At 41.4% G+C, this 25902-nt stretch overlaps 2 protein-coding genes across 5 annotated transcripts in view; one reads left to right on the plus strand and one right to left on the minus strand.

The window, feature by feature from the left end:
- Positions 1 to 5: 5 nt before the first annotated feature.
- Positions 6 to 22218, minus strand: PCID2 (PCI domain containing 2). 3 transcript variants are annotated; one of them, XM_037042069.1, is made up of 15 exons: positions 22096 to 22183; positions 17592 to 17625; positions 16196 to 16285; positions 14414 to 14487; positions 13085 to 13150; positions 12060 to 12101; positions 11041 to 11095; positions 7691 to 7794; positions 5475 to 5550; positions 4604 to 4745; positions 3088 to 3188; positions 2029 to 2102; positions 1751 to 1876; positions 836 to 959; positions 6 to 480 (listed from the first exon to the last, which is right to left on the minus strand). In XM_037042069.1, the coding sequence occupies exons 1-15, from the start codon at positions 22161 to 22163 to the stop codon at positions 391 to 393; spliced, it is 1266 nt and encodes a 421-aa protein (XP_036897964.1). In that variant the 5' UTR covers positions 22164 to 22183; the 3' UTR covers positions 6 to 390. The 3 variants fall into 3 exon arrangements, with proteins under 3 accessions (XP_036897964.1, XP_036897965.1, XP_036897966.1); XM_037042070.1 differs by lacking the exon at positions 17592 to 17625 and having other exon boundaries at positions 22096 to 22218; XM_037042071.1 differs by lacking the exons at positions 11041 to 11095; positions 12060 to 12101; positions 13085 to 13150; ... (2 more) ...; positions 17592 to 17625; positions 22096 to 22183 and adding an exon at positions 8095 to 8323.
- A 483-nt stretch (positions 22219 to 22701) lies between these two features.
- The window catches only part of CUL4A (cullin 4A), a 65930-nt gene continuing 62729 nt past the window's right edge, over positions 22702 to 25902 (plus strand). For both annotated transcript variants that reach the window (XM_037042065.1, XM_037042066.1), the window contains exons 1-2: positions 22702 to 22873; positions 23933 to 24048. In XM_037042065.1, the coding sequence (XP_036897960.1) occupies positions 22720 to 22873; positions 23933 to 24048 (270 nt within the window). In that variant the 5' untranslated portion in view covers positions 22702 to 22719. The remainder of the gene's footprint in view (positions 22874 to 23932; positions 24049 to 25902) is intronic.

A 25902-nucleotide genomic window follows, 5' to 3' on the forward strand; every position in this document is an offset into this window, starting at 1 on the left:
TTGTATAAATTCGAAAAGCCTTTTTTTTTACAGAACAAATAATATAAAAAGTTACAAAGATACATTTATGAATAACTCTCATGAGAAGTAAACTGTAGCTGCCTTGGAGACACCGCCTCCTTCACAGAAGTTTCCGCAACACTCCAGAGCCAAAGGAGGCATCTGCTACGTCTGAAAATAGAGTTCCAAGTCTCCGTGAGGTCAACGTTAGTTGAGTGATGAAGGAACTTCAAGGCATCTGTGTAGGCCAGCAAACTCAGACTCAACATCCCTGGGAAAAGAGCCCCAGAGAAGTCCCTGCTGTAGAAAATAACATCATGGCCAACTACTGAGTTCATCAGTATGATAAAAACCAGAGGAACACACTCCTTCTCAGGACTGCTCATACATTCAACACACTGTAGACAGCGGAGGAAATGGGTTTTGTTTGCTAACCACGAGCTTCTGATGCTGGTGTGATATATAGCCTTTAATGTGGCCCTGTAGGAGAAAAACAGAGGGTTGGTTCATGTTTCTGAGTCACATCACTGATGCTGAGTGAGTTAAATACTTAGGCCTGTGGCATAAGCATTCTGACCCAATCATAATGCAATTCAGGTCATTGGGAGGACAAAGAATAAATACATCTATGGAAAATACATAAATATATATTATATCAACCCACCCATACCCCTTTATACAACTCTTTGAGTATCATGGTATTTCCTGGGATAAAATTAGTTCTATCAGAAAATACCTTCAGAAAAGCAAAGGACCTGATAGCAATTTTAATGACACTACATCAAAGCTTCACATTCTAGGCGAAGTCCTAACCTGAACCAAGGGGCTCACGCACCATGTATATCAGGTTGGCCAAAATACACTGAACTTCATCGATGTCCACGTCTTCCACTTGCATGAATTTCAAGGCAACTAGAAAAGCATCCAGAGACAACTGGTGTGTTTTGAGTAACAAGTACCTGCAAGAGGAAAACAAAGGCCCACACTAGTCACCAACCGGATGCAGACACTTCAAAGGCTGAGAAAAGGTGCACTGACTGAGTCAGCAGATACCACTCAAACAGAATGAGAAAAACTCCCACCTATTCAATGCACTCTAAAACAAGAACTATTAAATATAGTTTTGACTTCTCAATTTTAAAAAACCACTAATACAAATATAATCTTTTATACATGCTGAATGTTTCATTGAATCTAAGCAGATATTTTCACATTTTAATATCTCCGAAATCTAGCCACAGCTATAAAAAGTCTGCCTTTGTTTGAAGTTTAACTAACTGAGACCCTGCTGGACCGAACCTCGGGGAAGAGTCAACTTCCAGGGCTACGTGGAAAAACACATCTGCAGAAGAACTCAACACTCTGACAGACAGGAGTGGCAGGAGGAGGCTTGGTCGGTCATGAATAAGGAAAGGAACAATTAGCCCCTCACACTCTGATGAAATGTGAAATATTTTATTCTTAGGCGTGGCGTTTTAAAATACTTATTACAGAGTTCTCTCATCACTCACCACCCGAGTAAGTCCGCCCACAGATGAGCCTCTGCTCAGCACTCATGGCCCCGAGGCCTGCAAGGCAGTGGGTGACCCAGGGAAGGTTGAGTTTATCCCACACAATCAAAGGAAGAGCGATGGGACCTGGTCCACACAGAGCGGCGCCCCACCCCAGAGGACACAGTGCCTGCTCTTGTAACTCCACTGCATGAGTCATACTGAGAGTATAAACTTATTAAAAGAAATATTTTGCTCACACTTTTTTAAAAAGGTTCCTGTAAGTAATGATCTTCAGCTTTTCAAGGATAAGGAAGATGCCACAGCGAATGAAAAAGGTCTCGTGCTTCGTCAGGGCCTCGTTCAGGAGGAGGAGATTGCCTTCGCTGCGGTGGGGAAAGAAGCACCAGTACGGTCACAGGGCAGAACCTCAGGGCGAGGGCGTGTCAAAAGCAATCAGCGCTCCTTCGACACATGTGAAATTTTCAGTAATTTTACGTTTTCAAAAATCCCAAATGGAAAAGGACAAATACTCTACCTTACAGCTTTGGTTACTTCGGCAAATTGCATGAGATGATACTTTTTCAAAAGCTCAATGGTTGGCATATGACCCTAAGACAAACAGTTAATTTTCCAGAATAAGAGAACTTTCATTTTTAACAGAATTGTTTTTGATAACATCCTTATCAAGGAACTAAGTTTTAAAAACGTGCAACCCCATCTTTCTTAGAATTTCTTCTTAAGTAGCTGGACAAGGATTAAAAACACCATAGTATGCTAGGAAAAAAATAAAAGCTTGTCTAGAAATCAGAAACCTGATTTCTGATAGAATAGTTTTGTCATTTAACTACATATGACTTTGACCTTCTCAAGTTTCTTATCCTTTATATCATAGGAGGAGGGTGATAACTGAAGAAATCCTAGTATTTCTTCCTAAGATTCAGAAATACAGAAACAATTTCTAGAAGAATCAGCTAAACAAAATTACCCTGGTTGTTTCTGGGAAGCAGAGCCAGAAGCAGGGCAGGGCGTGCACACACCACTGCTGCTTTTCCATTACAAGCTATCGGGAGCCACAAGTTTTAACCAAATGTGTGTACCACTTTGATAATTTTTTAAGAAGTTATAAATGGAAGGAAAGAAAGCTCTACTGATCACTTTGAATGTTTTAGTCAATTAACATGTTAATTATTTGTCATGGCTTTTTAAGTATCAAAAATAACTTTTGGTGACTAAGATGACCACAGAAAGGCTGAAATGACACTTTTCTCGGCTAATCCATCTCTATTAATGTAGACTTTGAGGGGGAACAGAAATAATATGAACTTATTTTCTTTGTCCTACATTATGATACATTTTTGAAGATACTTTAAACACAAAGGAAACACAAACGGAGCCTATCTAGAAGGATCTGAAAGTGTCAACCATACAGACACATGGTTCAGGCTACACACAAAGCTATTCTTCCTCTGTTGTGGGGTGTGCTTCCATGCAGCTGAGAGTATCTTCAACTATAGGCCATCTGTGGTTATTTTAAAAAGTCTACGAACTTCTTCAAAGCAGCAGGACCTATAAGAGCTAAATACCAATTACTCACCAACAGCATTTTAACTGGCAGTAAATAAATCAGAATCATCCTTTTGTTCTTCTGACTGCCACGGTGGCAGTGCTCGAAGGCGAAGGACAGGTACTCCTCGGCTGCGGGGACATGGCCGGAGTCAGACCCGCGTGTTGTGCGGGGCTTCGTCCGCACACAGCGCAGAGTTCCTCAAGCTGCCTCCCTGCCCCTTGTTCTACCACCGACCCTGACCCAAAAGCGCTAAAATTTTCAGAAATATAAATATCTACCATCGATACTAATAAACCACTCCTCGCTGTGTTAGGTACTCAAAAATACTGTTCGATGAACCTTCAGAGGAGAAACATATGCCTTAGCAGACATCAGTAGAATAAAATTTAAAAGCTTCTATTCTCACGCTTCATATTTTAAGGGGAAAAAAAGCCAGTGATGAGGAATAACCAAAGAAAGGCCATCTTCAAAAGCCCTAGATTTTTATGAAAGTTTTTTGTGAAAGAAAATTTGAAATTGGTCTGTATGTGCTTATAGAATAAAAAACTAGAGCGATGACTATGAAAGTGCTGTTATTTTTGTTCTCAGAGAATCCATGACTATAAGACATGGAGAGAAAAGTAATTTTTGTATCTCGTGCTGCTTTGTGTGCAAATAGCTACTGAAGAAGTAGTTTAATGAGTCTGGTCTGCCCTGACTGGTGTGGCTCAGTGGGCTGGGCGCCGTCTGGCAAACAAAACATCACCGGTTCAATTCCCGGTCAGGGCACACACCTGGGTCGTGGGCCAGGTCCCCTGTTGAGGGCATGTGAGAGGCAGCTGATCAATGTTTCTCTTCCTCTCTATCTCCCTCCCTTCTCTTTTCTCTAAAAAATAAATAAAATCTTAAAAAGACTGGTCTGAGTACAATAAAAGAGGTCATAAAGCACCACCTCATGCCAGCTAGTCAAAAAGTTTAAAAAGAAAAATACTGGCATCACGTCCTTCAGAAAGTTAATGATGTAAAAACTACATAGTGATGGAGTTTTATGAAAGTGCCACTCCGCTGTGGAAAAGACACTGTCACCCAAGGACACAAATATCAAAAATGACACCAGTCCAAGGACACATTCCTGCCACTCGCCTGGGGACTCCACGTCGTATTTCTACGCAGCAGGGTGGCGGCCAAGCGCAGTGCGGCCCCCAGCTCCACATCCTGTGCCAACGTGACCAGCACGGGCAAAGGGAGAAGATGATTACTTATATTAAATGCCAAGAACACCGCTGCTCAATCACCTCACAAACAAAGATGTCCAGAATAACTGAGATTCTCCAAGTATTTCAGAGACCCTATATAAATGAAGAAACTTCAATACAACTTTCCTTTTATTTAATCAACTTTAGTGTCAAAAATAAACAACAAAAATATAACTTGGGCTTGGTTCACACCTTTATTCCACCCTAAGTAATAATACCACGCAATCACTGTGTTCTCTAAAGCTACACCACAGAGCTGTTAGAATGCAATGTTTTTAGAATACGGGGCAAGAAGATCGACAACATACCTTGCTTAAAGTCACTATCGAACATGGCCTTGCGCCCAACATAGTACCTGTACGTCACCCTCTGTGCTGTGCTATAATCGTCTTTCAGGTTTGAGCTGTCAATGGCTCTGATGAGAGGTTTACACAAATGGAGTTTGTTGATCTATGACAAATGACAATGCACTTAAAACACTGTTTTAAAAAAACAGGCAGGACAAACTTAAACTTTCACTTTACTAAGCACATCGCCCTTCCACTGCGAATTACAAAGCCCACCATATCAGCACAACTGACTATTGAATACTAACATCGAGAGCACAGTCTGTATGGCATAGATCACATCCACTTTAGAAAAAGCCCTAAGAAGCACTTCAGACGGAGGTGCTTCCAGGGCAGATGTTCCTGCCAGATGGAAGGCCCACCCAGAGGGGCCAGGTCCCAGCAGCTGCTTTGACATAGCTGCTTTTCACCTGGCCAACTTCATGTAGCAAAGAATGACTGCTCCACCCATCCACCCGCCCATCCGTTCCGTACGTAGTTAATTATTACCACAGCAGGCAAAGGCTCTGGAGTGAAACTCCTCACTTAAAGCCCAGTTCAACACACTGGGCACGCTGCTTCACATGCAGGCATCTCAGTTTCCCCTGGAGTTCATAGCATCTACCTCGCAGGGCTGAGGTTTAAACAACATGACACTATTTACAATGGCTTCTTGCACTTAGTAGGCATTCAACACACGTTAGCTCTTAGGGTTATAAATACGGCTGGGTGATGACAATTTCCCATGCAATGCCAGGAGGCTAGCTGATAATTAATAGAAATGGTAACTGGGAAGATAGGGAAAAAGAAAATTTATAAAGACATATTATACAGTGTTCAAACAGAAGCATACCTTAAAGTAAATCTTGAATAACTGATTCACCAGAAACAGCATCCCCCACTTCTTAGAATCCTCTATACCAGCACGACTATGGGAACATAATTTTTATAAAGTTACATAGAAAAATAAGAACTTTATTTATAAACCACAAAATAAACTGCCTAAGCAAATTAGTATCTTGAGAGAAAATCTCAGAGCTTAAGTCACACTAACAAAAAAAAAATAACATTATGTAAGAAGGTGTTCTACCTAGTAAGTAAAACTGAGGAGTCCAAGCCAGGAACTCTAACCCCAGGTAAACATTTGGGAACACAGTCCCTCTGCTGCAGCAGCTGAAACTGCTTAGCTTGCAGCAATATTACGTAACAGCTAATTGCCATAAAACATTTTTAAAAAATGAAAAAGTATTTTCTCTTACAATTACAACAAAATGAACTACTAAAATACACTACGATGCACATGAATCTTAGAAAGAGCAGGACATGGAGCACGTAGGGAGTGGGCCAATTCATATGAAGTTACCAAACAGGCAGAACTAACCTATGGGGGAAAACACTCAGAACTGTGCTGAGGGACTGCCTGAGAAGAGGGCAGGAGGGAACTTTCTGGGGTGGTAATAATGTCCTATCTTACAACAGGGGTTTGGGTTATGCAGGTATATGCACTTGTCAAAACTCAGTAAATATACAGTTACAATTTGTGTGGTTCATTGGATGTAAATTCTGTCTCAAAATACAAAAGAGAAACAAGTACTTAGGGGCAAGTTCAATGATGCATTGTTTTGGGGAAATTGCACTGATGGATGCAACTAACACTGAAGTGCATCAGAAAAAAGATAAACTTTTAGATGGATAGAGGGAAAGACACATGAACAGGTGATAAAGCAGGTACTGTAAAATATTGATAGAAGTGCTGGGTATATGGGTATTCACCATAAAATTCTTCCAACTGTATTGAACATTTGAAAATTTTCATGATGAAACACGAGAGATCTTGCTTGTTTATTTACACAGTAAAAGCTTTACTTTTTCTTTCTTCTCTTTATAATACCCTAAAACTCTTGGTCCAACAGACATTTTATAATGGGTGAAGAGCTTCAGCCTCAAGAGTAAAATGGAAACTTTGTAAGTTGAATCAGATGGAAAGTCTAGAATCAAAAAACAGTGACCAATAACAACACTCACCTTGAGACAAGGTCAACATAAATTGCCCAAAAATGAAGTAGAGGCAGGGAAAAAGATGGAAAAATAAATCAGCAGAGCATCAGTGCCCTGTGGAATAATATCATGTAGTCTAACATGTATGTAATTGGAGTCCCAGAAGAGAAGGAAAATAATGGAGCCAAAAATAGTTGAAGAGCAAAAAAATTTAAATTAAAAAAATCTGATAAGAAACATCAATTACAGAGCCAAGAAGCCCAGTGAACAACAAACAGGAGAGACAGGGAAACACATGGGTACATGAGGGTCAAGCTCCTGAAAGCTAACAGTAGAAATAAAGAACAGGCAGAGGAAAGAATCATTACCGTATTTTTCAGGCTATAAGATGCACCTAGGTTTTAGAAAAGGAAAAAAAATAGGAGGCTCCTGCTTCCTGTGACCCTGCCCCACAGCCACCCTCCACCCCCTAAAATGAGCCAGATAAGCTACATTCAGATTATAAGATACACCCCCATTTTCCTCCCAAATTGGGGGGGGGGTATGTCTTATAGTCTGAAAAATACGGTACATACCAAGAGACAACAATAAGAATGAAAACTGACTTTTCATCAAAAACATAGAAAAGCTGATGGAATGACATTTAAAGTGCTAAAAGAAAAAAAAAGTCCAATCCTGAATTCACCTAGCAAAAAGATCCTTCAAATATGAAGACAAAATAATTCCAGAAAAATGAAAGTTTAGAATAATCATTGTCAGCAGACCTACACTAAAAGCAAAATGCTAAACCCAATTCTCAGAGTAAAGGGAAATGGTACCAGATAGGAACTCAGATCTACAGGAAGGACTAAAGAGCTCAAATGGTAAATATGTACGTAAGCATAAAGGATTATTTTTCTGTTTTCTTATTTCTTTACGAAACAATTGACTGTTTAAAGCAAAAAATAAATGATGGTGTGATTACAACACACGCAGAAGTAAAACAAATGTCAACAACAGACAAGGTCAGGGAAGGGACAATGTGTGATGAGAGCGGACTGGGAACAGCTCGGTCTCCAAAACCTTACTCACGTGTCACTGGCACAGACTCGGAAACAGCTCATCAACAACTCAGCTGCTTTTTCCAGCATGTCCCCAACTTTGCCTTTTCCTTTCTTAACCAGCTGCTGATCTGCCTAATAGAACATAAAAACATTTACTTTCTTTTTCTGCTCCATTCCTTAATTAAAAAAGAAACTCAGTGAAGCTAGAAGAAAATAAAATGGCTACAGCTAACAGTCAAAGTCCCAAAGGTTCTGGTGAAATCATCTATTCTATACCATGATATTTTTAAAAATTGAGAAATTAGACCTTAGTGCAACTCCTCCACAAACCAAACCTCTCTTTAACCGATTCGGGCTAGCAGGTCAATCACCAGGGTTTTAAGCCCACCCTGCATGTAACCCCGGTTCTGTTCCCTCAGTCACTGACCTCCCCTTCTTGTACACACAGCTCGTCCTTGAAACACATTTTCCTCAGATACCAAAGTCATCGCCAAGGCTGAGTCTTCCGTGTTTCTAGGATAGTCTTCAGTAAAGGAGAACCGGGTTTCTCCCACTCATACTCTCCCTTTCACAGGTTCTCAGACTACAGCCTATGAACTCCTGAGAGGCTTCAAACACCTGCACGTGGCCCGCAGAGTGGAACTATTTTCATGATAAGCACACTAAGCCATTATTTCTTTATATAGTATTGACATTTGCACTGTTGGCACTGATGGTGCAAACATAATAGTCGGTGAAACCGCTAGAGCCTGCCCAGGGGCACCACACTGAAGCAGCCATCGTTTCCTTCACACGATGCACTTACTGTCCATCGATTAATCAATCACCTAATAAAGCTGATTTCACTTTAAAATGCCCTTAATGATGCCGCAAATATTAATCTCTTTGTCCTCGTCCTTGAACACAGGAATGTTTAAATCCCTCGTGACGAGACAGGAAGCACACACGAAGCGCGTGAGCCACACACCGGAGGAGACGGCCGTGTTGCGGAGGAGGACCGGCACACACCGCCAGCTGCACAGGCGACAACAGCCAGGCACGGCAAGGCAGGCATGCCTGAAAGTGAATGAACTCGGCCTGTCGCTTCCAGGCAAACAACTGACAGTGTTTGTTGCCAATGACAATATTTGTGCTTTCAAGAAAAAAACAAGAATTTTGGAAAACCTGTATGGAGCACCTTGAACTTGACAGATTTCTATTACATCAGCACTTTTCTGACGAGGTCACTGTAAATATTAACAAATACAGAATTTTGGGGTTTATTTGTTTTTTGTTTTTACCTAAGGAAATATATCAACACTGGGAATATCTAAATAACTCAGTGAACTAAAAATTTCCAAATGTTCAATACATGTTACAAAACCAGGCAAGGGCAAAAACATGCATTCTGGGTGCATGACTCGCCAGTAGATTTTGAACAGTAGAAAAAGTTCACTGCTAAGTTTCAGAGGCCCCATTAAAACTAACCTTTAAAAACTAGCATTTGGAGTTTGGGTAGAGCTCAAAGATTATCTATAATCTGAAAATAATCTATATCAATTATCTGAAAAGGCTACTAAAATACTCCTCCCTTTCCCATTTACATCTGTGTGAGGCCAGACTGTCTGCACATATTCAACCAAAACAACACATTAAACGTGGAAGCAGACGTGAGAATCTGGGTGGCTTCTGTTAAGCCAGACATGAAAAAGTTTAAACTGTAAAAGAATGCCACTGTCACTACTTTTTGTTCATTCTGAAAAATAGTCATTTTTTATTTAAATGTTAATTACGTTACCATGTAAAAGCTTTACTACTTTAATAAATATTAAAATTTTTCCCAGTTAAAATTTCTAATACAGTAAATATAAATAAATTTAACACATATAAACAAAAGTTTCTTTGGGACCTCAGTAATTTTTACTTAAGTGACTATAATTTCAGTTCTGGCATTTCCGTTTGGCCCTTCCTTACATCTCCTATTGCTTTGCTGAGACTACCCACACCTCACGCATTCCAAGTGTGGTCCTAACTGCTCCTTTAGGCTTTTTTATGACGGCTGGGATAGAATCCTCATTAGGGAACTCCAACTGTCACCTGAGTGTTGGCGTCTGTTGATCGTCTCTCCTCACGCAACATCTCAAGATTTTCCTGATTCTTGGTATGTTAAGTGATTTTCGATTATATCCTGGACATTTAGGGCATTATTACCTTGCAAGACTGTGGACCTTATGTATCTTCTTTCAGCAGGCCTCTGCTGATACCACGCTAGGGGGTAAACGAGGCTCCACCTCTTTGGCACTGGGCGAGATGGGGGTCCGGCTCCCCACGGGCCTTGCGGACAGGGGTGGAGACCTACATACTTTGTGTGAAGTGCAGCAGAAATTGTCAAAGAGGTCTGTCTTGATGGGCTGCCTCGCCCCTTCCTGCTCTCCCTGGGGCTTCTTCATCTCTGCCTGTTGGTGTTCATGAGTTTCAAGCTTTTCTGAGACCCAAGCTAGGCCACACAGGAGGCAGAAAACAAATGCAGGACATTCACTACTCCTGCTGTTTTGCAAGTCCCTGTCCCTACTTCTCTCCACGTCTCAAAGCCATGTTGGCTTTAAAATGCCCAGCAGGAGGAAAAGGAAAAATGTGCCGACTCTGTATTGTCCAGAGTCAGAAGTTATTAATAATTTTTAAAACTGTAAAGGGGGTACTAGGACCAAAATGTTGAGAAATGTTGCTCCAAAGTTGTCTTATGTAGACCCCACCAAGGAGAAAGCAACTCCATAAAATTCAGGATCTAGCCCTGGCTGGCATAGCTCAGTGGATTGAGCGCGGGCCTGCAAACCAAAGGATCGCAGTTCGATTCCCAGTCAGGGCACATGCCTGGGTTGCAGGCCAGTTCCCAGCAGGGGACACACGAGAGGCAACCATACATTGATATTTCTCTCCCCTTCTCCTTCCCTTCCCCTCTAAAGATAAATAAAATAAAATCTTTAAAAAAATCCAGGATCTTACCTCCTCACACCAGAGAAACCCCTAGCTATTGCCTCAATCTACATTAAGTTGCAATCCTTTAAAACAGGGGACAGGGCATATTTCAAGAGTAGAAGAGAACTGCTCATCTATTATTTCTCCATCCCCTTTTAAAAAAGTACTGCATGCCATTAATGATAAACCATATACAGAAACAACTCCTTCCATATCTACAGTGTGAAAACCAATGTTTGTTTAACTCTGTTCACATCGATCCAAACATACCGATTAGTTTAAGACCTTCCCTGTTCTTTTGCTCTCTACACTAAATACATCCCAACCCCGACTCACACCTCAAAACATCTGTAAAGAATGACATGAAAATAAGCAATAGATACCAATAGACTATAAAACAATAGTGATAAAAAATGAACTTACATTATTGGCAAATACTCGAAGGTCAAGTGCTACTGCATACATAACAGGCAGAGCCCTACAGGGGCAAAAAAGCAGGTGTGTTTGAAGAAGCTATGAGGTCAGAGAGTTCATTACCAGTGGTGGGAATGATGCCAACACACAAGGCAAATGTCCAGAATGGGAGTCAGCACCCCTCCAAGAATTCAACAGCTACTGTTACCTTCCCCATCTTTCATTAGGATAGCTTGCAGCCCTTGGGCTTCCTGGTGGACAAAGAGGCCAGACCCAAAAATGCTCCATACATACCACCCGGGACCCTCCTCAGAGGCCTAGATCCGGGTCTAGCTAGGGGTCCTCAGTCAAAGGCAGCACCTCCTCACATTCTTCCCAGGACACCCTCCTTCCCCACGATTACCCAAACAGCTCCATTAGAAAGGATGTGGTTTAGTAAGATTTCCTAACAGCAACCAGAGTATGCAAGAGACAAAATGCCATAAAACAATTTTTTAAAAATCTAGCTAGCAGTATTGGGCTTCCTTTCATGGGTAAGATAAGCCTTCACTTTAAAAAGGGTTGGCTTTTTTCCCCCAATGTAAACAAAATTTCATTATTTACCTAGTTTGTTAATAAATCATAAACCATAAAATTAAGAATAACTTTGGTAAACAATTTAAAATGACCCAACTATTATGCATCATATCACCCAAAGTAGTTGGTCTACTACTTTTGTCTGAGTTTAAAACCGAAAGTAAATTCAAAATTGACAACTGAGGGAAAAAAGGATTTAATACATATTTTGGGGCACAGAAGGGCTAAAATAAAAACAACACTTCATGTTAATATAAACACACTGCAAATAATCCGACTGAGCTGCCATTTAAGTTTACACTGACTATTAAAATTCCATTATCCATGTTGGTTTTATTATATCAACACGTAATATTAAGTGTCCACATAGAAATTTTATCTAGAAAAAAATTTTTTAAGGCTGCTGCTAAAAAACATGGCTAATTTTTCGAGTTGCCACCATTCATACGTACCAGTTTTCTTCTTTGTGGGCCTGAAACGCCCGCAGGAATGATGTGCTACGTTAAGGAAGGTGCAACGTGTGAAATTCAAATGATGTCACAGTGAGGATACAAAGTAAGAATTCCAACTGCAAGGGGGATGCTCATCATTTAGAAAGTTATGTGAAATCACAGCTGTAAGTTCTTGAGGAAAAAATGTATAAACCCACTTACAAATATCTGAGTATCATATGGTACAAGAATACTAAACATATTTATTTCATACATACTCTCTCCAAAGTAAGAAAAAGACTACTGTTATAAATTATTTTAAAACTGACAATCTCAAACACTTTATTTGGTTTCTCTAAGCCCAGATAGTCACAAGTGATATGTAATAGGCGGTGGAGTCTGTAGTGTGAAGTTTAATTAATCGATTATAGAATGCCTAAATTCAAAGGAGACTCACTAGTTAACAACCAACTCTCTTCCACATATACTTAAAACAATACGGTTCAAAAAATAAGCAAACAGAGTGCAGAGGTACATAAAAATACTAGAACACTCACTGGCTAGGGCCTTAGCTGTCAGATAGCACTTAAATGATTTACATCCGAAATAGGCTGGATTAAGGTCTTTACTGACCACAATTAAGTGACAATGTGTGTCGAGTCCACTCTTGTCCATCTACACCTGGGTTCTGTAGTTTGACATTCCACCAAGGACTTAACTAGTCCCTGTAACTACACTTAATGCCTTAGAGGCAACAAAATATTATTTTTTACAACAGAATTAAGGGAAAAAAGGATTTAATACATAAATCCTTAATTATAACCAAATCCTTACCATATAAAGTTAACAGAATGATAGCTTTGAGATGTATGCTAAATTTAAGGACCCAAGAGAAATGGGGAAATGAGTTTCTCTTCCAAAAGGTTTTAACTCCTCCCTAATTACAGGGATAAATAAAATTAGCCCAAGATCTCAACATCTTAAACCCCAAACAATCCACTGTACCTGTTATAAATTGAACAGTTAACACAAATGACAAAAGATATTGGACGATGACAGTCTGGCACTTATATGCCTCTATGAAGTCATGGTTCCCCACCGCGTAGGTGCACCTGGAAAAGAAACACTGGAGACTGAGGGCAGGTGCAGGAAGTGCAGTCACGGGGTAAAACCTACAAGTGGACTAGGTAGCCCTCCATCTTTCACCACAAACATCCTAGTTCTCAACTGATCCTGGAGTGAAAGCTGGACCTCCTGCTTGGCAGGCTACAAAAGTTGGAGAGACACACAAATAACTATTTGAAGGGAAATGAGCTGGTAAATTATGAAATCACACATTAAGTTGTGAGACTACTCTTTCAAGTCCCAGAAGGAGAACCCAGTTGCCAGTAGGTTTTATTAGTAACATGCACTGACAATACACTGTGGCACTTAAATAAGTGATGACCTTCTAACTAGACACCCCACCCCGCTGGGGAGGTCAGTATTAGTTCATCAACAAATCTGTAATCCCATGGCATACTGCACAGAGCGAGGAAACTGCAGGGTACCCTACATTACAAAAACACAGTAGCACCCCAACTTTTCCAGAGATCTCATATGGCTACCCCAACTTGCCCCCACAACCCCAGCCTGTTCTGAAACACTGGAAGCATTGCAGGCAGAAAGGCAATTAAACACCACATTTTTTTCGACTGATGGTTTAGCAATCAACATAGAAGAAATTAAGTGTAAATAAAAAGCAATATTTCATTTGCTTTGCAGAGCTGCAGTTTCTTTCCCAATAAGGCAAAGAGGTTAAAAACCAGCCATGTAAGTATTTCCCTGAAAAACACAAGTCAACAGTAAGCTCTGCACCCTACTAAATGAGAGACCAGTGCACAGTCAGTGATGAATATCAAGTGATTTTTTTAAAAGTATCACACAATAGACATATAAGATACATAATCACAGTATAATTTTTTTAAATCCTGAGGATATAGTTAGAGCAAGAAAGGGAAAGGGGGAGAGAAAGAGGGAGAGGAGATGGGGGGGGAGAGAAAGAAGAGAGAAACATCAATCGGTCGTATTCCACATGCAATTCAAACAGGGACCGAGCCCACAACCTTTTGGTGTACTGGATGACGGCTTGACCAACTGAGCCACCCAGCCGGGGCACAATATAATTTTAACTTTTGAAAACATATGTGATACGTGAAATGAGAAAATGTTTATTACAATTTTAGTTCTTTTTTCACAGGCTTTACCAAAGTAAATTACAAACACACTTTTCTACTTTTTCAAAGTAATTACTCACTGCTTCAAGCATTAGATGATGTTAAATACAATCCTAATCAATTCAGCAATTTCAAGATCTGCTGGTTTCACTTCCTTACCTTAAATGAGCTGCAAACATTTCATCGTACGGGGGTTCCAAAACTTGTTGACACTTCTCTTCTGGAGAAGCCAACTAATAATTCATCAAATGATAAGAACAGAAATGGCAAAACTATAATTAACAGGCACAAAAAGAATACAATGTGTAGAGATTTAGACAAATCTGTTTCAAAAGAATTTACACTTTACAGTTAACAGTAACATTTTATACTTTAGCACTTCTAAATAAAAGGCTCACTACTTCTAACAAATATTTATCAAGCTTGAGCCATGTAGGAAGCACAGATGAATACACTGTTTTGTCTACCACAGGCTAGGAAATAGTCTAAGCAATTAAATACGTATCTTAATATTTCACACATATCTTAATATTACCTATCCGTTAGTCAAGAAATATTTAGAAAGCAGCTACTACGTACTTAATAAGTAAGGCATGTATAACACCTCACATAATTGAAGTCTGATGGGCTAGAAAAGATGCCACGTTAGGAATCGCTCCTTCTCAGCTTTCTGGTAATAGAACCAACCTCTCCCTGTCCTGGGCTAGGTTAGCTGACGTTTATTTCTAACTCACCCTTTCTTCTCAATGGCCAGATTTTAGATAATATGAGTATTGCAATGGATTACACAGCATACGGAATTCTTAAAAAGAGGAATCAGTCCACTCTTAAACTGATCCAATGTATAAGTGAATATGGGAGGGGAAAAGGAAAACATCAGAAAAATCATCATTCTACAGTCCCTAATGAAATAACTGACTTGGACAATGGCCACCAGGGAATGGAACAGTCAGACAGAAGGTCAACGGGGAATTTTATAATGAAGAAATCAGCCTTAGATGACAAACGTGCAGACGGACGTGTGTGCCCCTGAAGTGCATCAGGAAGCACAGAGCACCAGCTACCGCGTATCGGCCCAGCAGGTTGAACCTGAATCTCATCAAGTCTCTGGCATTAATTTCTATTTACAGCAATGGAGTTCAATGTGTTCAATGTGAACATTAGAAAAACCTAGGGAACTTTAAATTAAAAAAAAAAAAAAAGCCTGCTNTATAACACCTCACATAATTGAAGTCTGATGGGCTAGAAAAGATGCCACGTTAGGAATCGCTCCTTCTCAGCTTTCTGGTAATAGAACCAACCTCTCCCTGTCCTGGGCTAGGTTAGCTGACGTTTATTTCTAACTCACCCTTTCTTCTCAATGGCCAGATTTTAGATAATATGAGTATTGCAATGGATTACACAGCATACGGAATTCTTAAAAAGAGGAATCAGTCCACTCTTAAACTGATCCAATGTATAAGTGAATATGGGAGGGGAAAAGGAAAACATCAGAAAAATCATCATTCTACAGTCCCTAATGAAATAACTGACTCGGACAATGGCCACCAGGGAATGGAACAGTCAGACAGAAGGTCAACGGGGAATTTTATAATGAAGAAATCAGCCTTAGATGACAAACGGGCAGACGGACGTGTGTGCCCCTGAAGTGCATCAGGAAGCACAGAGCACCAGCTACCGCGTATCGGCCCAGCAGGTTGAACCTGAATCTCATCAAGTCTCTGTACAGCAATGGAGTTCAATGTGTTCAATGTGAACATTAGAAAAACCTAGGGAACTTTAAATTAAAAAAAAAAAAAAGCCTGCTTCTACTCCAGAAGCTGGTTTACGTGGCCTAAGGTGCAGCCTGCAAGCTGCTGAACACAACCCTCAACAGACGAGTGCAAACTCTACACTTGCCGCAGGATGCCGTTTACACTGCAGCCCCCTCTACCCACCTACCTGAAGCCGTGGGTTGGCAACATGGGGGTGCTTGAAAGACACCAGCTCTGCACAGGATTCCCCATCTCTGGTGTCGATTGCTTCATATACCTGAAGCATTGGAGAAGAGAAAAAGCTAAGTAGAAAATAAAACACTATTCTAATGGACCTAAATAGCACATTGTATAGCACTAAAATTCATTTTCCCTACTTTGAAAACAGTCAGAATATTCAAAATATAACAGGTCAGTATTCTCTTTAGCCAGCAAACAATACCTACTTTTCAAAATGATATCTCCTTAAGGCAAATAAACAGGTGACTTACTGTTAAAAACCATGAAAATGCAGAATAAGCCTGTTTATTATTTGATTATTAGTGATGGTGAATTATTCTAGTTTTACTCAGTCATATGAACAGACATCTGAAAATTCACTTTCACAACTTATGGGGAAAAAAACCTATTTCCAAAATTCAAAAGGCCTCCAGTCATCCTAACTATAAAATAAAAATGGCAATGGCAATGGCTAAATGAATAGTGTCAAAGTCATAAACAGATACCTGTGTGCTGTAAAAAAGAATGAAGTAAATCTCCATGTAACAACATGGGAAAGTGTCTGCAACATGCTCACTGTTGAGCAAGAGAAAAAAGAGGAAAACTGCATAATTTGACCTGGCAGAAAAAGGAAAAGTATGTGTGACATACAAGCACAGGAAGAAATGCAGGGCCCCATGCCACAGCAGCTGACCCCTTGGACAGTGTGGGGAGGGTTGAGAGGGCTTTTATTTTGTATACTCCTATACTGGAAGACTGTTACAGCAGACACTTGTAATTAGAAAAGGAAATTATATTTTTAAATTATATTCACCAAAAATGACATAAAAATAAGTGAGGAGAAAGCCAAACGTGAAGCTGCATATACTATGCAATTTATCTACAATAAAATTAAATATAAATTGCATGCACACACAAGACTTTGCCCAGAGACATCATAAAGGAATACCCAGACGGTGCACACCAAGAAAGTGCTCACATCCTATCCACCAGTGAAATGCACGAGACACCTCCATATGTCCGCAGGAGAGTGAAAATTGAAGGGGCTGACCACACTAAGTGTTCCAAGCATATAAAGCAACTGAAAGTCTCACACATCGCAGTGGGAGAAGTAAAGTGGCATCCGCTTTGGGACACTGTTTGGCATGCAACTTAGGAGAGCATTCCCCTACTGCCCCACCCAGTAATCGTACCTATGCCCAGGCACCCACAGCCAGAAAAAAATGAAGGCATAACCAGGACACCACGGGATCCAAACCCTCATCTACTGTACCACTCAGAGCATTGACAGGGGACGTTTACACCACCTTATCCAATAAGATTTTGCTACTGGACTGTTCAACAAAACTACAATAAGCACTTACATTTTGAGCCAACAACTCCACTTCCAAGGATTTACTTTAAAACAAAAAACAAAAGACATTTGTGTCGGGTGACTTGTTGATATATTCTGAGTAATGACAAAATACTAGTCCCATCAATATTTTGGAAGGAAGCTGAAAAGGCTGCCAAAGTTCCCATCATGGGGTGTGTGGGTAGGTGTGTATATACGTGAAGGAAAACAGAGGGATGGTGATGGGCTCTCTTAATGAACTAATCAACCCTTCAGTGCACACTACGATCATGGGCAACCTGTCATCTGCTCTAGTCACTGTTAGTTACTATGTCATGTCCCAGAAGCTTTGGCCTTTTCATTTAAACACCTTCCACTTGAGCTCCAGTTGAGCCCCTGTTTAGCAGCAACCTAGTGGGCCTGGCACATGAACTGCAGAGTTCACCAGGTAAAGCTCTCTGGCCCTGGGCACTTGTAGGAATAAGTTCACTTTCTTGGCTGTTGCTGGTCCCCTGGAAAACTCCAGGCTCCAAGCTGGTCCATGCGGGAATCATCTACTCTGGGAACTCATAGTTTCTCAAAAATACATTTACTAGCTGTGTTCCCTTAAAAGACCTAGAAGGAACGACTCCCAGTAGCAAAAGCACACCTGGCACTCGGACTGGTTTTCCAAAGCCATTCCCCACTAAAAGGAGTAAGTCCCAGGAGAAATAGCCGATCCAGTGCCAGGACAAGGAAAGACTGAGGTGAACATGGAATAAATATTATTGTGCCAGAGAGCAAAGCAGGTCTTGAAGAAGGATGAAGACACATCAAAAAGCCACAGAAACCAGTATGAAGGTGCTCCCAGAGGTCATCTTAATATTGGTACTGGATTATAACTTGGCATTAAAAATGGTCCATAATGATAATTTTAAAAAGAAGGGCATAGGGGAAAGCATTTTTTAACTGATGAAACACTAATACATGTTGAAAGTATGATAGAAAATCATCATTGGGCAAACACTAATTGATAACATGACTTGGAAAAGGGCCATGAATGAAAACTAAAAACATTTTGTGAAAGAGTCTTGAGGAACAGGATGCTCTTGGGTTCTCCTAGTTCATCCAACAGATTGCAAATTAATAACAAGGAAAAAGGTACCTCAACACTGGGATGATCTGATGGATGTCAAGTGAATCAGTATCACCAGTGTGCTCCATCCAAGGTGAGGCTGTGGGAAATCCACACCACCAAGTTCAAGCTAAATGTAATCACCAAGAAGACTCTCAAAGGCAGATTCTGAGGCATCTACAAGTCAACTGGCCAAGACATTTAAAAAAAGGTTAAATGTCATTAAAAAAGCCTCCCTCTCCGCAAAAAGGCAAGAGGACTCTTTTAGATTAAAGGACTAAAGAGCACACAAACCAAAATATGTATGTGATCTGTCTTGATTCTGGACTTTAAAGAGTTCTAAAGAACACTTTTAGGAGACATAGAAAATTAAACTACAGATTTTATATTAGAAAATGTTGATGCTCATACTGATGTTAAATTTCTTGGATATAATAAATAAAGACACCGCAGTCATACAGCGGATCAGCCCTGATCCTAGATAAAGGCACAGCGAAGGGCCAAAGGTCATCAGCTTCCGTTCAAATGGTTCTGGAGAGAGAAGTGCACAAGCCCAGAGGGAAGGACCAGAGCAAACACGCAGGCCAAGGGAGGGGTATAAGTGTCTTCATTGTACTTCTCTCACGTTTTCTGTTAGTTTGAAATTTTTCAGAATACAAAGTTGGAGGGAAAATAAAAATTTTATATGTAAACACAGGTTTTAAAAAGTAACTTGCCATTTGAAATAAGTGTTTCCAAAATAGACAAAAGAAATAGAGGACACTAAAAAAATACCAGACCTTAAAGAGATGCTAGAAATGCCACATCCACCTCTGGGGAAAAGGTGGGTCTTTTTCTAAACTGAACAATCTGATCTTTTTCTGCATAGAACAATTTCAAAAAGTAGACTACAAGGGAAAATATAAGATAAATTAATTCAACCTGTCCCCTCCAAACAGAAACTAAATTGAATGAATGCCTGTTGAAACTCCCAGCACTAAAAAATGGGCCTCAATAGATGAGGGGACATCTTAGTAACAGACAACTGTCCTTGGACCTCTCGAGATGGGTGTGCAGGCACCCCGGGCCATTCCTCAGGGCTATGTAAGTGGCAGGTCACCTTGAGAAATAAAGTAATATCTCTCTGCCATCCCCACTCCTGGACAAAAGCAGACTAGCTTTCTGCCTGCTATAAAGTGGGTGGATTTCCCAATTGCAATGTTTTTCTCTTGATATCACCTGGTTTCCAGGGGAACCAATGCCAACATGCTGATGCCATGCTGCTTGCTATGCTGAGTAATGAGGTCCTTGGTCTCTAACCCAGGAATCACATGTGTTCTACCAGCATCCATGAAACTAACAGGAGAAATCATTAGCTTATGAGGAGGGTAAAATCAAACCTTAGACCCAGTAGCTATTAGGAAGTGATCACAGAAACATGGGAAATGAGATATACCACTTGTCCAAAGATATCTGCTGGCTGAGGATGTTGTGACAAGTATCAAACAAGGAATGACAATGTATCCAAATTGACAAGGTCCCTGAGATTCAAGAAACAATATACTTCAGAAAGTAACAGCCAGATTCTGACAAGAACAGGAAAAGTTGGCTGAAACTTCTACCACCAAAGGCAGAGAGCTTTGTGTTAAGAGCATGAACTTAACACTGAAATGAACTCTGGAGCCAAAATTCCTGGTTTGAATGTGCCATTTACTTGCCAATGACTTTGGAAAACCAGTTAACCTCCTCGGTAAAAAGGGGTTTGCAATACCTCCTACAAAAACAGTGATTAACAACTTTCTGTATACAACAATGCCTAGTTCTTCAACAAGCACTAATTGTTGTTCTTCTAATCATCACCCCAAACTATTTCATCAAATAAGACAAAGGAGATTCTCAGAGTGCCCCTCTGAGAATGCTGACAAGACCGAGAGGTAGTTTGGTGAAATGGGAATTCTGAAACTTAAAGTCAGACAGACCAGCACAAATCCTAACTATACCCCTCACTGCAGTGAGTAGGTCTAAGCACTGGCAATTCACTCAGCCTTACCATTGGGTCTATGGGCAGGCTTCACTCCCGTCTACTTGCCTCCATTTACCCAGTCAACAAATTGTATTATGCATCCACATGAGTTGGACACTACTCAAGGCACCCAGAATGGAGAAAATTAAAAAAAAAAAAGAGAGAAGAAACAGAACTACATGTGAGCAAGAAAAATGTAAAAGATTAAGAAAAACATAAAATTCTAAAGAGATTCTATATTCATATTGGTGCTTCAATGTCTAAATCCTTGCCCGACTTTCAATAAACAGATACTGGAAAATGCTAACTCTGCAAAGATAAGGCTGCAGCACACTTATGCTTAAGAAAGGGGCTTAGGCCTCAACCACAAGGCTTCAATCATTTACACATATGTGTTCATATGTGTAAATGAACACATATTTGTATGTTTTAAATTAAAATAAAAGCATGTATCTGTTTTTTTTTTTCATGATTCCTGTTTCTCAACCAACTTTCTCAATTAAGCAACTAACGATCATAATCATCTCGGCCTATATCCAACTAGAAATCTTCAGACACCTGCAATTCAACATGTCCAAAATTAATTTTTCACTCCAAATCTGCTTATCTGTTGCTTAAGCTGGACTAGAAACCCAGGAATCATTCTGGACTCCTCACTATCCCTCAGTCACACATTATCACCAAGCCTTGGTAAATGTTTGCTTTAGATACTTAAAAAACCCACCTCTTCTCTCCCTTATCCATATTACCACAGTTCTAATTATGCAAATCAGAAAAACTTAGCGGAAGAATGAAAGCTTTGAATACATAAACACGTACGTTTGAAATATACCACTGCCGTTTACTGGCTTTAAAGACAAAATCCCTACCAGAGACATTTCCCAAAGGTTATAAACTATACTAAGTGCTAACACAGAGCATGTACTGAATGTCAGCTATGACTAAAAGCTCGCAGCAGGGAATACTCGCTATCTCCACCTCTTACTTGCAATTGTGTCTTCCGAGAAAAACTCGACATCAGGCCCTTAGGTCGGGCCTTCATTGGGTACACAAGAGCCGACGCCCCCCACCCCCACCCCCCGCCCTCACTCCTTCGCGTGGCTAACGGATCTTTCAGCATCAGGAAGGACTAGGGACGCGCCCCCCAACTTCATACACGTCCCTAAACTGAGGGTAGCGACAACCTGCGCATCCCTGGGTCCCCAAGAAACAGAGTACTGCGTCTGCCCCAAGATCCTTGCTTTCCAACTGGCAGCAAGGGCCCAGGTGCAGTCAGCGAACAGACTCAACAGGACGGACAGTGTCCAATCTGACACCAGCCAGACACGAGGCAGCTTCCCACCGCATCCCAAGATCCGGCAGGCCAAAGCAAAAGGAATACCCTGCAGACCGCGTGTGACTCGGGGGAACAAGCGTTACCTGCTGCAGGTACTGGTTGATAGTGATGTGCGCCATGACAGCGCCCACCGCCGGATCCGGCGGAGCATGCGCAAGGGGCTGCGCGTCACATCCGGCTCGTGGTCCGTTTCCGGTCTCGCTCCCAGGGACTCACTTTCCTCGCACGTTGGTTCCGGACGGAGTGTTCGTGGAGCACGAGCCCGGGACCGGCATGGCGACTTGCCCGGGCTGAGCGAGGCTGAGGTTCTCTGTACTGCGATTCCCCCTTATCCCCTCGGCTAGGACGCCTGGTCCCCGCCCCCTGGGTGCTCTGGCAAGCCCGGGGTGTGCCGAGCACCCTGAGCGGACAGGCCTTGTATTCCGTTGCCCCCTCGACTTTTGCAAGTTCCACACGGACCACGGCTGACGCGGACTGGCTGCGCTCGCGAGCATAGGGTGTGGGGCCGGACCGCGGCCGGATCGGGGTCGGAGCGGAGCCGGGGCTTGGCGGAGGCCGTGCGGCTGTTGGCCAGGGCCGGGGCGGCGCTGAAGAGGTCGGGAGTTGCTGAAAGGAGCGGAGGGGAGAGGCCCCACCGCGCGGCTCCGGGAGGAGGCGGAGAAGGCGGCCGGACGGGGCGGGGCGCCCACTGCTTCCCGGCCGCAGCCATGGCCGACGAGACCCCCAGGAAGGGCAACTTCTCGGCGCTCGTCGGACACACCAACGGCCTTACCAAGCCCGCGTCCCTCGCCGCGGCTGCCGTTACCTCCAAGCCAGGGGGCAGCGGCGGCTCCAAGAAACTAGTGATCAAAAATTTCCGAGGTGGGTACCCGGGGCGGCCTAAGGAGGGGGGTACTTTGTGGGCCGGAGCGGGGGCGGGGGGGGCGGCCGCAGAGAGTAGTCTTGGGGGCCGCGGAAGTAGTCGGGAAATGGCCCGGGATGGAGTGGGTTTGCAGGTCCCTGTACAGGGCTGGAGGCTTTGGGCCAAGTGGCCGTAAGGCGCCAGTGGCGACGACGTGGTTGGGAGGGGGGTGGGGAGTGTCGTCTGCTTGAACCCCGGCTGTTCGGAGTTGGCCTCCCCTATTGACGATCATCGGGCCCGTCCCCGGGGCTCTTAGAGTGAGGTGGGGGTCCCCGGATTTTCCAGGTCCCCCGGGTTAGGGTGCTGGCCTTTCCGATGCCCGACTTAAGCTGCGGTGAGAGCTGTGGGATGATGAGTTTACTGGTAGCAGCTCTCCAATCAGAATAAATTAGGCTAAATGATTCGGTTGTCTTACTTAGCACAAGGGAGCAAAAATAAGTAGCAGCTCCTGAAGTTCTTCGTGATATAATTTTTATTACTTCCATCACTTTTCACCAGTTCTGTCACTGTTACTGTCCCAAAGTAAGCATCTTTATGCAGATGTAAAAATTGTAAGCTTATTCTTCACCTTCCTGCATTGATTAATTTAACTCAGTTTTAAATGTGTAGAGTTTTACATTTTATACGTTTATAAAGTCAGCTGAAGTAAAAGGGAGATTTGTATACAGGAGTGGGCAAAGGTAGGTTTAAAGTTGTGGGTATGCAAAACAGTTTATTCTTGTAGTACTATTTATTAATTATTGTATTGCATCACAACTGTAAGCCTACTTTTGCCCATCTTGCGTTTTTTGTGTATTTAAGTGTTAATACGAAATGTATTTAACAAATACATTATGGTTGCATAGCCTGTAATGTAACAAATTTAAAAACGCAGTACTTTGTCTGGGAATAACCTAATTGCTGTGTTCCTTATGTGTGTGTTTATTAAAGTACATTTTTGGAGTTTCACACCTTTGTGTGAAAGATGGATGATTGTTAGCGTGGATTTCATTCACCACTGACTCTATCTGGATTTACAGACAGACCTAAATTGCCTGATAACTACACTCAGGACACCTGGCAGAAGCTTCATGAGGCAGTGAAAGCCATACAAAGTAGTACCTCCATCAGATACAACCTGGAAGAGCTCTACCAGGTAAGACACCGTGTGTGACAAAAAGTAGAGCTTGTCCTCCTGGAGATACAAATGCAGAATTTTCTTAGACCAGGAGAACTGTAAGGCATGATTAGGCCAGCCTCCTGTCTTTGTCCTTCACTTACCTGATTGTTTTTTAAGTTGTCTAAAAAAGGCAGTTATCCAACTTCAGTGAAATGCTTTACAGACATGGATTGTGTTATCCCTGGTATTGTTTCAGGGTCAATAATGAAGGAAATAATAGAAATCCAATATTTGTGTCCAACAAGAGCAGTACAAGGTGGTTGTGGGATTTTTATTTTCAGACTTTACCTCCTCATAAGGTATTTAAAGTTATCTCATCATGACAGAAATGTGTTTCTAAGGACCACATGACAACATTTTCCAAATAATGTGGGGAAATAATGTTATAATCCCATTATGTTATGTAGAAAACTCTTATTACAGTTTCACTTGATAATAGTTTTTTTACTGCTTCATTGTGTTTTGTGATCACTTGTTGCAATTAAAACAAGCAAAGAAATTTTGTTACATTATTTATTTAGTAGAGAGAGGGGAAGGGGAAGAGAAAGGGAAACATCAGCGTGTGGTTGCGCAACTCTTGTGTGCCCCCTACTGGGGACCTGGCCCACAACCCAGGCATGTGCCTGACTGGGAATTGAACTGGCTACCCTTAGGTTGGGGGGCTGGCACTCAATCCACTGAACCACACCAGCCAGGGCGAAATTTTGTTACATTTAATTTAAAGTAATGATGTCCCATTTCTAACAAAAAATGATCAGAAGTTCATTTTTCTATTTGGATATTCTATTTACAAATGGGCTGGTTTTTCTAACATCTTGATTTTTAAAAATAACATTTGTTAACTAATCTAATAATACCCACATTTTAGGTAGTTATATGATATCACAATTTCTGTTCAGAGATAGGAATTTAAAAAGAATTTGTTCACATAAGTGATTACATTGTAAAATTGTGGAAACCACAAAAAAGTACAAAAAAGAAAAGTAAAACTACCTACGTTCCCACTCCCCAAAGAAAACTATTCTCTTGACAGTTGGCTGGGCGTGTCCCTTTTTTGTCTTAAGTTTGTGTGAGCTCATTATATGTTTTAGTCAACTTTATTAAGGTACAGTTTTATATGCTGTAGACTATTTTAATCATTCCCCAAAAGTGTCCCGAGACCCCTTTTCGCTCCGTCCTCTTCCCTGACTCCTAGTCCTTGGCAATCACTGATTTGCTTTTTGTAGTATGTTTTCCTTATTTCTAGAATTTAATCCAAATGGAAGCCTGAATTTTGCAACCTTTTACACCTGACTTCTTTCACTTAAGAACAGAGCTTTTGAGATTCATGCACACTGTGTGGCAGTAATTTGTTTCCTTGATGCTGTGCAGTATTGGTACCACAATTGATTACCCTCTTACCAGCTAATGGTTATTTGGGTTTCCAGGTTTTGGTTGTTATGAATAAAGCTGCTGTGAACATTAACAAAGAAGTTGTTGTGTGGACATATTCTCATTCTTTTGGGGTAAATATCAAGAAGTGGTTCTCAGAGTTATATAGAAAGTGCATTTTTAACTTTAAATGACATCTCCCTTTTTCCAAAGTGGCTGCACCATTTTGCCCATCCACCAACAGTGTATGAGAGTTCAACTTGTTCCGCTTCCTTGCCAACATTTGGTATTGTCAGTTTTTTCAATTTAAGCTATTCTAGTGGGTATGTAGTGGAATTTCATTGTGGTTTAATTTTATATTTCCCTATTAGGGAAATATAAATATATTGAGCATATTTTTAGGTGTCCATTCCTATTACACCTACCTTCTTTAATGAAGTATGTGTTCACATCTTTTGT

This window comes from Sturnira hondurensis, unplaced genomic scaffold (genome assembly GCF_014824575.4).
Source record: "Sturnira hondurensis isolate 20B ecotype Veracruz unplaced genomic scaffold, ASM1482457v3 Scaffold0003681, whole genome shotgun sequence".
NCBI classification, from domain to species: Eukaryota; Metazoa; Chordata; class Mammalia; order Chiroptera; family Phyllostomidae; genus Sturnira; species Sturnira hondurensis.